Below are 15,143 nucleotides of genomic sequence, written 5' to 3'. Positions count from 1 at the left end.
GCAGCCCAGCCCTCACCTCTGGGCAAAACACTTTGTGGTTCAATTACACTGCAGTCTCTGTGGGGTTAGATGGAGGTTGAATTTCGGAAACCTCCTCTTCCCCTGCCTCTCCTGTTTTCTTTACTCCACTGCAGCGTTCTCCCAAGAGCACTCCCTCAATAAATCATTTGTGTACGAATCCCCATCTTAAGCATTACCCCTGGAAACGAAATGATCCACGATAGCATTTTACAGATGAGGGAACTTGACTCAGAAAGGTGAAGTATTAGCAAAAGGTCAAACAGAAAATGGGAAAGCTGAAATTCGAAGTCAGATAGCAATCTAAGGCTCCTGAGTTGTGTTCTTTCCCACCACACTGCAATGGTCACTTCTCCAACTAACTCTGCAGTCACCCTCGCCTCACACTCATGCCTCTAGCCAAGTAATTCCTATCTCAGGATCTTTGTACTTCCTGTTCTCCACCTAGATTGTGTTGCCTCTATCCCACTGTGGCCTGCATCCTCATTTCTGGCAAAAACGTTTCAAGGATTACCCCTGAGATCTTTCCTGACCTCAACCACCTCACTCCCACCATACTACACTATCCTTAACTCTGCTTTAGTGATATTGATAGCAATTTTTAAAACCTGAAATTATGTTATTCATATGTTTGCATGTTTTCTGCACTCCCACTGAAATGAAAATTCCTAAGTGCGGGAATGTTGTCTGGTTTATATCCTCAACGCTTGGTAACAAACCTTGTACAGAACAAGAGTTCAATATTTGTGGTGAGCAGAATTAGTTCTCCTTTCTCAGAATTCTTATAGGGCTTGGTAGAAATCTCCTTGGACATTCTTAATCTAGAAAGGCAGTTATTTAGTGCTTATGTATTTATTCTGCAAGCTTGTATGCTCGAACAGGAGAGGAATTATATTTTATTAATTTGGGAGGTATACAGGAGGCACTCAAATCATGGTGCTATCACTAAAGCTCCAAACCCCAACTGCAACAAGTCTTTTCATATAGGGACTAATTTTAGGATTTCATATATAGTTTAATCCAGACATATAAAAATATATTACATTTAATTTATAAAGCATTCCTGTGCATATTACAGAGATTACAGTAAATACAATTAGGTTCTCAACATTTTCTCTTTATTTTTAAAACAATACCATTTTTAATATATAAAAAATAGACCTATTTTCAAAGAACCATTTCAATATGGCTTTGAAAACCAATGTTTTATTTACAACAAACAGATGGTACTGCAATTTCATTCATACCATGTTTATGACAGATAAAAATATACTATCTTGGAATCCTTTGGGGGCAGGCTTATAAATGTATAGTTACCTGCAACTCAAAAATTAATAATGGCCATAAATGTAATTTGTATTTAAACCTGCATTTCAGCACTCAGTTTAGTCAGAAGAATCATTTATTTAGGATCTAGACCCATATATCCAAAAAACTGAAGAAGTAAAAGTTTCTTATTTCCACAGTTTGTCAACAAACACATACTGATCATTCCAGTATCTGCATATAATATGATCTATTAGCAAATCCATTAAGTGACTTTAAGCCAAATATGTTAAAGAGGCTGACACAGCTGGATACTAGAACTTCAAATTTGTAAGTTTAAAAAACACCAAGTATCTGTTCCAAAAAATAATTGGATTATGACAGGATTACATTTTAAATTACAGAAAAGCCTCTAGAAGAAAATAAGTGATGGAGTGACAACAGATGCTAGATATTTCTCAAATTATGGAAAGTGCATAACTTTTCAAATTTCTCTAATGAGCGCATTTCAATCGAATTAAAACTAAAGCACATTTACAGTGGATTTTTTTCCAACTCAGATTTCCCAATTCTAAAATGGTCTGGTTTTGAACAACATCTATTCCACTAAATCCTTGAAACAGCAATGACATTCTTATGAAAGAACATTTTCCTGGTTTTGCACAAAGGTGGATTTTTTAACGCCAATCCAGGCAAATGAGTTCAGAAATTGAAGCACATACATGTAGCAAATGCTGCAAATCAGCTTCTACCTGAATAATGAAATAAAGAAATCCATGGAACGCTCTGCTTCATGTCAGCTTCACTGCTATTTTGATGGTTGCCATTTCTGGCAGAGGTATCCAAGTCCCATACAGATGGGGAAGGCAAAAAGCAGAAACACAATGCAAAGATGTAGCAGTTTTTTGACATGTATTATGATTACAGACCAATCTTGGTTATAAGCCATGGTGCTGCATAGTATTCTTCTGAGTTTTACATCTTAAGCACAAGGGAGCCATGTGGCTGCCTTGGGCATATATATATTGGAATGACCTTTTAGTTTACTTTCTATTTTCTTTTAGGTTGAGCAAAAAGTGTGAGACGTTTTCATATACCACGAAAGTGATACAGCAGGCTGGAGTCACTCTAATCAAATTAGGGGCAATTCCTTTGTAAAATCCACCGATGCCTTCTTTCCTTTAAAGGGAAAAATAGACATAAGTTTAATTCCCCACATAGCTAGTTTGAAGATACAAAAGTTCTCCAACACAGAGTTAGCAGTCAAACTTCACTGTGATTTAAATCAATGTTTTCAAAGTCATGAAATAATGTGGTTCTGAGCGACTGTGGGAGCCACATTCCTACTGCAGGTTGACTTAGGAAGAGAGGGTAGGGATATCTCAAAACTAAACTGATAGGCGCTTTAATGATAACCATCTTTCAAATGCCTTTAAATGTATGAGCATGCAGGAATATTAACTAATCTAATGTAGTCATTAAAAAATTCAAACAGCTTATATAAATGAAAGAAAACACTAAATGATAAAACTGTATTTCCTTATGCCTAGAATAGGAATATAGCCTGGATGTTGTCATTTCCGTTCTCAATAAATATTTATTGACTTGATGTATATTTAGACATTCTAAACAGTCTGCTCAGGCCTTTCAGTATGAAAAGAAATACAGGGATGTCTGTCTATAACAGTTTAACTTGTCCCATGCTGCAGAACAAGAGTCTCTTCTCTATAGAGAGAAGTATTTATTTATGAAAGCTATGGTGCCAATAGCAGGTGTGGGAGTGTCATAATTAAACTGTTTCTTTTGAATTTGTTTTTAATGCTATTTAAATATTTTATAACATCTAAATTTTCTTTTATTTTTGTCAATGTATTTGACAGCTCATTTAATTTTTATAAATCCTTACTATTCAAGATAATCTAATTTTACAAAGAAATCAAACATCAAAGAATAAGTGCATGGTCCTAATATGTAGTAAATGAAAAATGGGAAAGGAGAGGCAAGGAGTCAAGTTTTTGCCTTACCACTCTCGCCTTTGCTATAAAATTTTTAAGATCAACTAGACATTTTAAGATTTGCAAATTACCTCCTGGAAGCAAATTTGATACCCCATTATGCTCTCACCTCCACGTCTTTGTGATGACATCCAACACCCCATTGTAAACCATGTGCTGATCCTGGAGACGAGCTCTCACCACTTGATATGGGTATGTTGCCGCTACAGCGAATATTTTGGATAGCGCTGCAACAGATATATATTCTACTGTGCTCTAAAAGAGACAACACAAAACATTTTTCCTTAGACAGGGTATCTTCAAAAATATAGAAGTTAAAATTATATAAGAAAACAAACATTTAAGATGCTATTTCCCCTCTTAACACAGGCTCTGTGCAACACAGGGTCTCTATTTCTAGCATCTGCATGTCATTAGCCTATAAAAAATGTAAACAGCAGCAGTCAGTACACATCTTCATAGCAATACTACTGAAATAAGTATGACAAAACTTTCATCTATTAAATTGTGTCCATAAAAGTAAATGATATTATTTTCAAGAATCATCTTACCAACTGAGCTTCTGGTACTCTGTTGACATGCTGGTTGTATTTCACTTTCAACAATTCATATGCCATAAACTGAAGAGCACCATGTGATGTTCCAAATAGCCCAGGAACAAATCCCTAAAAGGGAAGAATTTAAAAAGAAAAACTAAACTACCCAAGTTCCCAAGAGACCACAGCTTTCAGGGAGAGGGGTAGGAATGTGTGACTTAATGAAAGTATTAATGGCAAAGTTTTAGACCATCTTTCTCACACTCACCTGTGACATGATGTTACATCTTACAATAATGAGATAAACATTTTAAAGTACAATACAATATTATAAACTAAATTACAATTTTTATTAAATTGTTTCTTGCCTAAGCTTGGTTTCTTTTTAGGACTACAATTCATTTAGAACTCAGACATTAGAGCTAAGGGAATTTATAACTGTCAGTTATTCAAAATATATTGATAATAATTTATTACCTTATACAATCCACGCACACCTTCATATTTATATATTTTCACAAGTGTATCAAACATTCCTTTATATTGTCGCTGTGGGGGGTTAACAACACCATTGTACTGTAACATAAGGCGAGTTTTTGTTACCCATAATGGATTTGTAATGCAGAGAGTCATGGCTCCTAAAATCAGATTTAAATAAGATTACTTAGCATACAGATACTCCATTATGACAACCCAAATTAAGAACAGTGATTGTATGTGAAGAATAAGGCTACAAGGGTTACATTCACAACAGTGAGATGTGGTCACTGAGACAGTCGTAGGGTAAGCGGTAGACAGAAATTCTGGGGGTCATAAAAACATCCTCATGCAGTTAGTGTGAGGCAAATTAACAGTGTGATAGAAATGTAAAAACCTTCCTCTTTGAGGTGTGAAGATAAGAGAGATGTCCTGGCTCTTAAATAATGCGGCCCCTTATAGAGAAATACTGGGGGGTGAAGAGGGAGCTCTGATAAGGAGATACAGATATGTAGGAGTAAGAGCTGGCATAATCCAGAGGGGTTGAAGATTAGGGGGAAAGGACCAGGAATCTAGCACTTGAATAATCTGTGCAATGTGCACACATATATTCACCCCAACTTTAGCACAATCTTCCTTAAGTCTGTTCAAATAGCTCTTATACCTCAAAAATGAACTATGTAAAAATAGTTTATATTCTTTATAGAAGTGACAATTTTATAGTCATCCAGTTAAATTTCTTTATACCAAGTTTCCTAAGTAGTCCTTTATTCAACAAATATTTTGACTGCTGTTATGATTCAGGTCCTGCTAGTGGCTAGGCATTCAAAATTGAGTAAGACAGTTCTTGACTTAAACCAAAACAGTAAACATTAAGAAACCAAGGTATATACAAAGTTTCAAAATAGGAGTTAAGAAGACTATGGGTTTTACTTTGTTTTCCCCTTTTGAATATTATATATACATGAGGCAATTAAACAAGTTTACTGCAATAAACTGCAATACGAAAGCTGAACTTATCCTTTAATTGATATTATACTGAATTGTCTTTGAACTACTTCAGATTCATAACTTTTATGAATTATATTATCCTGTATAAGTATGGTACCTTTAAATATAGTTAGGTAATCAAAAGAATACCTACTTTCAAAGAAATTTAATATGAGAACAGATTAGTATAGTTAGATGTGCATAATTGCACATAATTGCAATCTGATGTTCAAAGTGAAATAAAACAAAGTGAAATAAATAAAAAAAAGTGAAAATCAAGTGAATATCAAGTTCGAAGTTGGCATTTTATATTTCATACATTGACTTACCAGCTTCAGCAGCTGACAGGAGGTATTCTGTTGCCTCTAACTGTTCAGCTCTTCCTTCTGTCTTGTATGACTTGATGGCATTATAGCTGAAAGAAACAGGAGCAGTTTGATAAAAATCTGCATAGGTTTCATAAAGCAGTAAAGTCTATTTTAAAGTGCGTGTAACTTAACTAGTAGCCCAAAAGTAAGTCAAAGCTCAATCAATGTAACCTCAAAATGAGATCGTTTTTGAGAATGGATTTCCTGGAAATGGTTTACTATGAGATTATATCATCCTTATTCTCCCCCCATCATGTATACGGCTAGCAAAACATATGGAAAATATTTAATCACATCAGTTAATAGAAACAACAGACAGGAAAACTGGGAGGAGGAGGATATAGAGTTGGTGCAGTGACTGGACAGAACATGCAAAAGAGACAAAAAGGACATCTAACAAATAATGTTCAGGTACTATGGTTGGCAATTCTGATAAAACACTCAATGGATCTTTCTCTACAGACTAACAAACCATAAGCAGCAAACAAGTGACTTAACCAAAGAACATAGAAAGTATCTAAGAGCCTAAGAAAATATGAGATCACAGAAGGCTTTTGCAGGAGGAAGTAGCATTGAACTGGCATGGAGAATCAGGAAAACAGATGAATATGAGCATAAGTGAACAATAAGGGTAAATGAGAAGAGAAGGAAAACTGAGCCACACGTGAGTGGCAGACTGACATTTGGCCTTCATTTGGCAGAAAATAGTTGCTAATGTTTTTTAGCAGGGGAATCAAATCAGTCTACATGAGCGACAGATCCCACTTATTCTTGGAAGAAGACTAGAGCTAAATACTACGGGGCTAAATCCCCGTAGCTAAATCCTTTCAAACTTTACTAATATGATTTTTAACATGAAACGTGTATACTTTTATTAAGAAATTCTTATCAAATTAGCCTTAAATTCACATGGTCTTAGAAGCTGTTTGGAGAACCTGTCACTCTGAAATTCATAACAGAATAGAGTTTGTACATACAATTTCACCGATGTAAGTATGTCTCACAATGAAAATTTTAAAAATATTTAAATACTGAGACTGTATTTTATTCTGCTCTCCTTTAAAACTGTATTTTAAGATTGCTTTGGATACTGCCATAAAAACATGAGGAAGCAAGTAAAATACATGACACATAAAAGGCAAATATGCCATCTATTAAAACAAAGAACAGCATCCCTATTCCTGGACTGGGTTTCCTCCCTATTCGTGGACTGCAGGGTGGCACATGTTCCTCCATTCAGCGCCATTATGTTTTGTTCTCACGCTCTGGTACACTTAGTAAGTTGAAAGTGCCTGCCACAGGCCCTTTCTGTGGCTTCTTCAGTGACTATGCAATAGGAGTTATGAGCTGACAAGAGAGCAGGAGGTAAGAAGGAGTATGTTTCAAACTCAGCCATGCACTGGCTTTTTTTTCTTTTCCCAGGAGAGCTCTTGTACTGATACATATGATACATGTTCTTTCAAGGACCCAAGGTCTGTCTCCTTCTGCTTTTCCAACTTCATAGTGACTCAAATATATTTAGTAAGCCATATTCCTGAATTCATCTCACAGAAATGGCTTCTGTAAGAGTGTTTCTTCATCACATTCTTTCACTTTCTTCCTGTTAATGTCCTTTCAGTCCAAATGTCTCTGATGGAGAGTGAAGCTAGTAAGCTAACAGAGCATAATACTAATAAGCCATTTTGTACTTTTGACCCTTCCAATTCAGAGAAACTTATCAAATGATTCTTCCTCATCAATATGTAAAAATTACTGAAAACAAATAAAAATCATTTTACTTAATACTGTAAAATCTTCTAGATCTACTCACAAGAAAAAGTAGAGTCCCCAGGATAAACCTGCACCCCACACATTTGGGGTCACTCCTTGGTAAAGTCCCCGGAGTCCATCGATTTTCCAAATGGTAATCAAGCAATGCACAATTCCTTTATATTTCGGTCTCAGTTCCAATCCATCACTCACTGCAGTCAAGGATACACAAAGTCAGGTGAAAAACAGTTCTTGCTTTGTGTCACATATAAAGATAAACTATGACACTCTCAGTCAAATGAAGGAGATACAAAGAATGAAGAAAAGCTTTTTTGGCAGAGAAAATTATTTAATACATTAAAATTAACACATTCATGATTTTATTCAAGTTTTAAGTGCTTAGCATGCCCTCAATAAAAACTTGGATTTAAAAAAGCTACTAATTCCACACCTGTGAGAATGGCCCACATCAGAAAAAATCATAAACAAGTGGTGGCGAGGATCTGGAGAAAAAGGAATCCTTGTACAATATTGGTGGGAATGTAGACTAGTCCAGCCCTTATGGAAGTGTACGGAGGTTTCTCAGAATATTAAAAATAGATCTACCATATGATCCAGCAATTCCACTCCCAGGTATCCACCTGAAGAATACAAAAGCACTGATTCAAAGGCATTATGCACGCCTATGTTCATTATAGCACCATTTACAACAGGCCAAATTATGGAAACAATCTAACTGCACAAGGGCAGAGGACTAGATTAGGAAGATGTACACACACACAATGAAATACTACACAGCTATGGAAAATATAAATTTTTGCCATTTGCAACAACATGGATGGAACTGGAGGGGCAAGTGAAATATATCAGGAGAAAGACAAACACCAGACAGTATCACTTAAATGTGGACTATGGAGAAAAAAAGGGGCAAATAGACAAACAAACTCTAGAAATCTACCTGCAGAACTGAGGCTACCAGAGGGGGAAAGGTAGAGGGGCACAATGGTGGACTAAGGATGTGTTGGTGATAGGTCTGGTAACATACATCTGAAGGGTATGATCTAGAGCTCTAAATCATTTACAATGTTTTAAATAAATGTTATCTCAAAAATGAACTTGTATAAGGACCTGAGGAGTGACAGTAAAGAAAATGCAGAGCACAGAGGTAAATTATTTTCCTGTAAATTCTCTTTTACCCTTCCTACAAACACTACCACCACCACCCACCATCACCACATACACAAGAATCTATTCCATCCATTGTTTTCTTACTCTCAGAAATTCTAAATTAATAAAATGATAGGGTAAAGCAAAAATAAGTTAACCAATTTGTTGGGGTAATTCAAATCTATTTTGAAAGTTTAAGAGCTAATACTTATTTAATTAACTTTAAACTTCCATTTTGCAAAGGACTCTACAGAGAAGAAATTGAAGAAGGATATACTTGTGGTACAGAGTTAATATATCTAATATATAAGAAGCAGTCACAAGTCAACAAGAAAATGACAGGTCCTAAGAAAAATGGGAAAACTGTATGACTGATAAATTGCAGACAAAAAATTTTAAAAAGGCAAGCAGCACTGAAATGGTGTTCAACTTCACTCACAAAACACAAGTAAAAACAGCTCTTTTTGCCTTTCAGATTGAGAACTTAAGGTTTGTTAATGGCCATGTTGGTGAGGGTGTAGGGGAATAGGCACGTTCATACCATAACCCCCTTTTTTTAATAGTATGGTAGACAGATTTTTTTTTTAAAGATTTATTTATTTATTTATACAAGCACTGGGTACAGTCAGAAGTGCGGGAGGGTGAGAGAATTTGCCAGAGCCAGAGCGGGGAACAGAACAGCCAGAGAGACGAAATACACGGCTGAGGGGTGCAGCGGGCGTGGCAGGAGAGGTCTGTCACGCCATGTGGGACCCTCGCCGGTGGCCGGGGATCGAACAGGTGCTGCGGAGGCTGCCGGCAGCTTCGCAAGCTGAGCGCTCAACCACTGCGCCACCAGGGGAGGCCCGGTAGACAGATTTTTACTAGACAAATTTAAATGCAGTTATCCTTGACCTGGTAGTTACTCTTCTAAGACTACATCCTATAGAAATATCAGCTCAAATCTACAAAAATGTGCATAGCAGTTTCTTTGACAGCACAGATGAAAGCAATCTCAATATATACCAATAGGGAAATGTTTAAACAAATGATAACATACCTATACTATGGACTACTCTAATGTCTGATTATATTAAACATCATTAATTGAACATGAACATCATTAGTTTATTTTAAAACCATCCTCTACAACTGTATTTTTATATACGCTTGGGTATCCCTAGAAAAAGGACTGAACTAAAACACAGCATATGGTTAATAGCAGGTATCTTCAGGGAATGAGATTCCTTTAAAAAGCAAAATATGGACACTGTAGAAAATTTACAAAACATAGAAAGGAATAAAATTGAAAATAAAATCACCCACAATGCCACCACTCAGATATGACTGCTCTTATTGTGGTGTATTTCCTCACCTTTTTTGTCTATGAATGGAAATTTCGTTTCTCTTTCTCTAAGCCACACCTTTTTGTCAACCTTTGTATCTGTGTAGATAGATGTGACTAACAAAAATTGCATGTGGATATTCTTTTTTAAAAAGATTTATTTATTTATGCATATGAGAACTGGGGTACAGGCCAGAGGTACAAAGGGGGTGAGAGGATTCAACAGACAGAGTGGGGAACACAATAGGTGGATTGACTGAAATACACTGATGAGGGGGCAGCAGCGGGTGAGCTAGGAGAGAAGTCTGCTGTGCCATGTGGGTGGCTCCCTGGCCAGGGATCAAACTTGTGCTGGAGTGGCTGTGGATAGCTTGACAGTGCTGAGACTTAACCTCTTGTGCCACAAGGGAGGCGCCTGCACATGGATATTCTGTTTGAACAGATCTAAAATTGAACTAGGGGTTTTCCCCACTCAGCCAGAAGCTGCTCTTATTCTAGTGTTCCAAATGGCTTAATAAATGGCACTACCATCTATGCAGATGCTCAAGTCAGAGACCTGAGGGCCCTCCATAAACCCTCTACCCTTCACACATTCTTATCAATTAAGAAGACCTTTTGATTGTGCTGATTGATCACTCTCTCCTGGACTTGTATCTCAGATCACGTGCCATCATCCTACTTCAGAACTCCATTTCTCAACTACTGATAGCAATTCAATTTAAATTAGTCTTTCTGCCTGCAGTTTTGCGGCAAAGGACTTGGCTGCTCCCAACCCCCAAATTACTGCATTGTAGATTAAATAATCTTTCTAGAAACACAGATTATTTCAAAAGTCACTTATTAAAACTATTCTACAGCACGTAAGATAAAGAACACACCTCCTAACACAGTACTTAGGAGTCTCATCACTCACTTGGGTCTAGAGGCCCGTCTCTATTGTCTCCCTGCACGTAACGCTGCCTTACTGAAATTACTGTATGGATTCATTGACATTTACATTTTAAAACATTTGGTGAACATTGTTAGAATGTTCGAAAACTTTCAGTCCTTACAGTCTCTGACCTTAGAGTTTTTGCACAGGTGCTATGAACATTCTGTCCTCTCACTCACCTACTCCTCCATTTTAGCTTTGATTCCTTTTTCAGGCCTCAGTTTAATCATTTCACTGGGGGGAGCTTTTTCCTATCCCCTAAATGAGGCCATTTCTTGGCTCCCACAGCATACTATATTTTCCCTCCTATAATAAAACATCCTTACTGCACTTATTAGCTTTTTGTTCAATTATTCTGGCTTCCCAGTAGGAAGATGCTATTGGAGCAAAGACTACTACTTCAATGCAACATTTCTATTTCTGATGTTGTGCTTGTACATTGCACATTCTAGTATATGTTTTTCTTTTTTTAAAAAAGATTTTATTTATCTATACATAAAAGAACTGGGCACAGGCCAGAGTTGTGGGGGGGGGTGAGAGGGTTCACCAGAGACAGAGCGGGGAACAGAACAGGCAGACTGACTGAAATACACTGCTGAGGGGAGCAGCGGGCGAGACAGGAGAGGTCTGCTGCACCATGTGGGCTGCTCCCTGGCCAGGGATTGAAGTCGTGCTGCAGTGGCTGTGGTGAGCTTCATAGGTTGGGTCTTAACCTCACGTGCCACTAGGGAGGCCCCTGTTTCTTTAATATATCCTGAATACCTCCTGTTTCCTGTCCAGATCCACCGTTCACCCTTCTCTGTCATGTTCTGCCCCAGAAGTCATCTAGTTTTTAGTTGAGTTGGGTTAGTTGGGTACCCTGACAGGAGATCAGATGAATGGAAGAGAGCAGACACAGATATCTGCAGGCATACCTTGTTCTAGCTTCACTTTACCGCACAGTATCTGAAGATACAGTGTTTTTTTCACAAGCCCTTCTGCTAGTAAAAAGATTATGATCTGAAGGCTCAGATGAAGGTTAGTATATTTTAGTAATAAAGTTCACTGGTCACTACTCTACTATGAGGGAAATGGAAAAGAAGAATGGCAAAGAACCATTATTTACCATGGCTACAAAGGGAGGAAAACCTACATCTTTCTAATTAACCTGACAATGTTACACCAAGTACACTACGCTTTGTGAGAAACCTGAGTTTTGTATCTAACTTCTCTAGAAACTCTACTCCTTATTTTCCTGCTTCACCTCCAATCTCTTCCTTGCTTTTAGTACTTTCCCCCCAAAATATAAACTCTCTTAAGTATCTCCTGAGAGTTTCCTCTTTGATCCTATTTACTCCTTATCAGTTAAGCTTCTGGAGGAGAGAGCTACAATTTTAGCTCCAAAGCTTCTCAATCCACTGCAGTTTGGTTTGGGCTCCACAAAGTACTGCCAAGTGTTCTCTAGATAGAGATCTTCAAGTGCACTTTCGAGCCTCTTTTTTTACTAATCCTTCAGTAGGACCTGATATTGTTTACCCCCTCAAACACTCTTCTCTGGACTAGTTTCATACTGCACTTTTCCTGATCTCCCTCTTCTTTAGCCAACAAATTTCCTCTGCAACCTCGCTCTTTTCTGCCCATCCTTTAAATGTTGATTTTCATAGGCACTCTTTGCACTCAGCAGGGATAGTTCTCAAATCACTCTGCAGTTTCACTTGCTACCCCTGTGCTACAGTTTTTGCATTTTTTGAAGAACTGATTTCATTTCTAACATCCAAACTTGGCTTCCGTGTTTTTTTTTTTTTTTTTTGCATGGCATGAAAGAGGCATAATTTGGCAGCTTAACTTTCTGGTATCACTTTCATTTCCACTTCTAACATCTGACCCTTTAACAATGAATGCCAAGCGCCGTACTTATGGTTTCAAACTGACAACACGCTATGCAATCAGTTTGAAATCCCGGTGCCAACACTTCCTGTGTAATCCTGAGTAAACTACCTGATTTTGCTGTCCCTGAGTTTTCTAATCCATGAAATGGGAGTGATAATAGAACCTAACTCTAAAAATTATAAAGGACTAAGTGAGTTAATACATATAAAGACCTTAAAGCCATGCAAACATTCAATCGGAAACAGTTTATTTATGTCACTGTGGATTTTGTTATACTATGATTCATATAAAACATGACAATGTTATTTTTGTTTAGGCTAGACTCTACATTTTGATTCCTTGATTAACTTACTGGCTTTCAGATGTTAGAATATTTCTATTTTTTTACTTAATTCATATTATTTCTTGGGGAGGGGTCTTTCTTATCATTCTTGATTTAAAGTTATATCTTAAAATTAGAAGGGGATGCCACAATCTCCTCTCTGACTTTGATATCGTATATCGGATTATCTTCTAGCCTGTCACCCAAGCTCTGAACTACTTCCTATTATCACAGTTTCTTTTTTTTAAATAATTTTATTTTATTTTTATTAAAAAATCAGTATTTGCCATTTATTTACATAACTACATAATTTTGGGAATACAACTTTGCACCTCAACATGTACACATGCTCCACTCACCCCCAAAGTTCCACTGCCAATACACTGTCACATTACTCCACCATCTTCTCTGGGATCCACAATATTTTTCAGAGTCTACGGTTTTTTTTTGTTGTTGTTGTATCATGCCAGTTTGTTTTCTTTGGCAATTTATATTACACAAATGAGTGAAACTACCTGATAACTGTCTTTTATTTTCTGACTTATGTCACTTAATATAATCATCCATTCATTTTTTCCCCCCAAAAACAGCATTTCATCTTTTTAAATAGCTGAGTTGTGTTCATTTCTAAGTACCCATAGAACCTGTGTAGATTCAGTTATTTATTCATAATTTTAATAGCCTACCTCTACTCATATTGTGGTCATTTGGATTTATTTCATGTGGCCCCTAGTTTTATGTTGTCTAGAATTATCTTCTATATGATTAAGTCTTGAATTAGAATTAAGACTGTAAGTTACCCGAGGGCAAGAACTCTGTTTAGGTGCTCTGAATCGCATACAGCAATCCACAAATAATATGAGGAAACAAATATGTATCTGGTGAATCAAATCAAATCACTTCTGCAGCTCTAACAGTAGGCAGGACTTTACTTCTAGTAAAGACTTAACTGTCGTGAAATAATTTCCAAATAAAGTTAGCAAAGACTTTCTTGAAACTATCTTTTCCAGAATTTAGTGTTGACTTTAACAACCAAAGGGTTTCGTTAATTTTGAAATACTTAATCCATGAATCTAAATAAGAAGAATAGTATTTGAATTCTAGTTCATATTTCTTCACAGGATCTCCTTCCACACTTACAAATGCCAAAAAACAAATCTTCAAGCAAATTCTACACCAAATGTATTTCCAACCACCTGCTGAGGATTATGCCTCACCCCAAGCAATCGCACTTTCCTCTCAGGGGGAGTTGCCAAACACGTGGTTACCCTGAGATATCAAAGTACCTCCAAAGGTGAATGATTTGCACGTGTGAAACCTTAGTCCTAAAATGTGGCAATCCCGTTCACATCACAATCCAGACTGAGCCCCACATCCCACATCAATGAGGGTTTTCCCCAGACTTCTCTCTCCAAAGCTCCCGCATATCTCAGTCTTGGGGAACCGGGCCCAGAGCGACCAGACCCCTTTTCCACGTTCCCCTTCACCAAATCTCGTTCCAGGTGAGCATCCTCAAGCGTAGAGGCAGGGGGCTCAAGGCCTCCTTCTCCGTCTTTACCACCCCGACCCGGGTGAGAGGAAATTCAAGGAGCCCGGGGGCCGAGCAGGCTCTTACCAGCAAAGCGAATCTTCACGAGGTCGAGCGGGTGCAGCGCGAGGTTGGACAGGACCCCGCCGCTCACGCCCGCCACCAGGTTCTCATATCGGACGTGGCGAAACACCGCGCCCCACGCCGACGACCCAGACGCCGGCTGGCCCTGGCCGGTCATAGGCTCGAGCGCCGCGGAGGTCGGGCGAGATGCTGTGGCCGCCACTGTGGCGACGGCCGTCGTCCCGGCGCAGAAACCGCGGGGCGCGAGCCCACTTCCGGGACCGGCGCCCGAACGCAGACGCCGAGGCGCGGGAACGCAGCCCAGAGCCCGCGGCGACAGGCAGCGAGAGAGGGGCACCCGCACTGCACCCCCGCGGCGAGCGCGAAGGGGCGGGGCGCTCGCCTCCGCCCACACCCCGCCCCGCCTCGCTCCGCCGGGACCGTAGCGGGCGCGCCGGCACAAGGCCCGCCCCCGGCCAACCTTCGTCCTGAAAACTACGGAGCGCCGCAGGGTCAACCG

General features: G+C 38.5%; 1 protein-coding gene across 1 annotated transcript; it reads right to left on the bottom strand.

Annotated features, from left to right (window-relative positions):
* Positions 1 to 860: 860 nt before the first annotated feature.
* SLC25A32 (solute carrier family 25 member 32) lies at positions 861 to 14,854 on the bottom strand. The gene is made up of 7 exons (XM_037502960.2): positions 14,648 to 14,854; positions 7,481 to 7,631; positions 5,632 to 5,717; positions 4,313 to 4,473; positions 3,851 to 3,964; positions 3,409 to 3,554; positions 861 to 2,463 (listed from the first exon to the last, which is right to left on the bottom strand). Exons 1-7 carry the CDS (start codon positions 14,799 to 14,801, stop codon positions 2,328 to 2,330), a joined length of 948 nt encoding a protein of 315 aa, XP_037358857.1. The 5' UTR covers positions 14,802 to 14,854; the 3' UTR covers positions 861 to 2,327.
* Between the last annotated feature and the right edge of the window lie 289 nt (positions 14,855 to 15,143).

Source organism: Talpa occidentalis, unplaced genomic scaffold (assembly GCF_014898055.3).
Source record: "Talpa occidentalis isolate TD23 unplaced genomic scaffold, MPIMG_talOcc4v2.1, whole genome shotgun sequence".
NCBI lineage: Eukaryota > Metazoa > Chordata > Mammalia > Eulipotyphla > Talpidae > Talpa > Talpa occidentalis.
The sequence above is the reverse complement of the archived record's forward strand: the minus strand, read 5'-3'. Positions and strand labels throughout refer to the sequence as shown.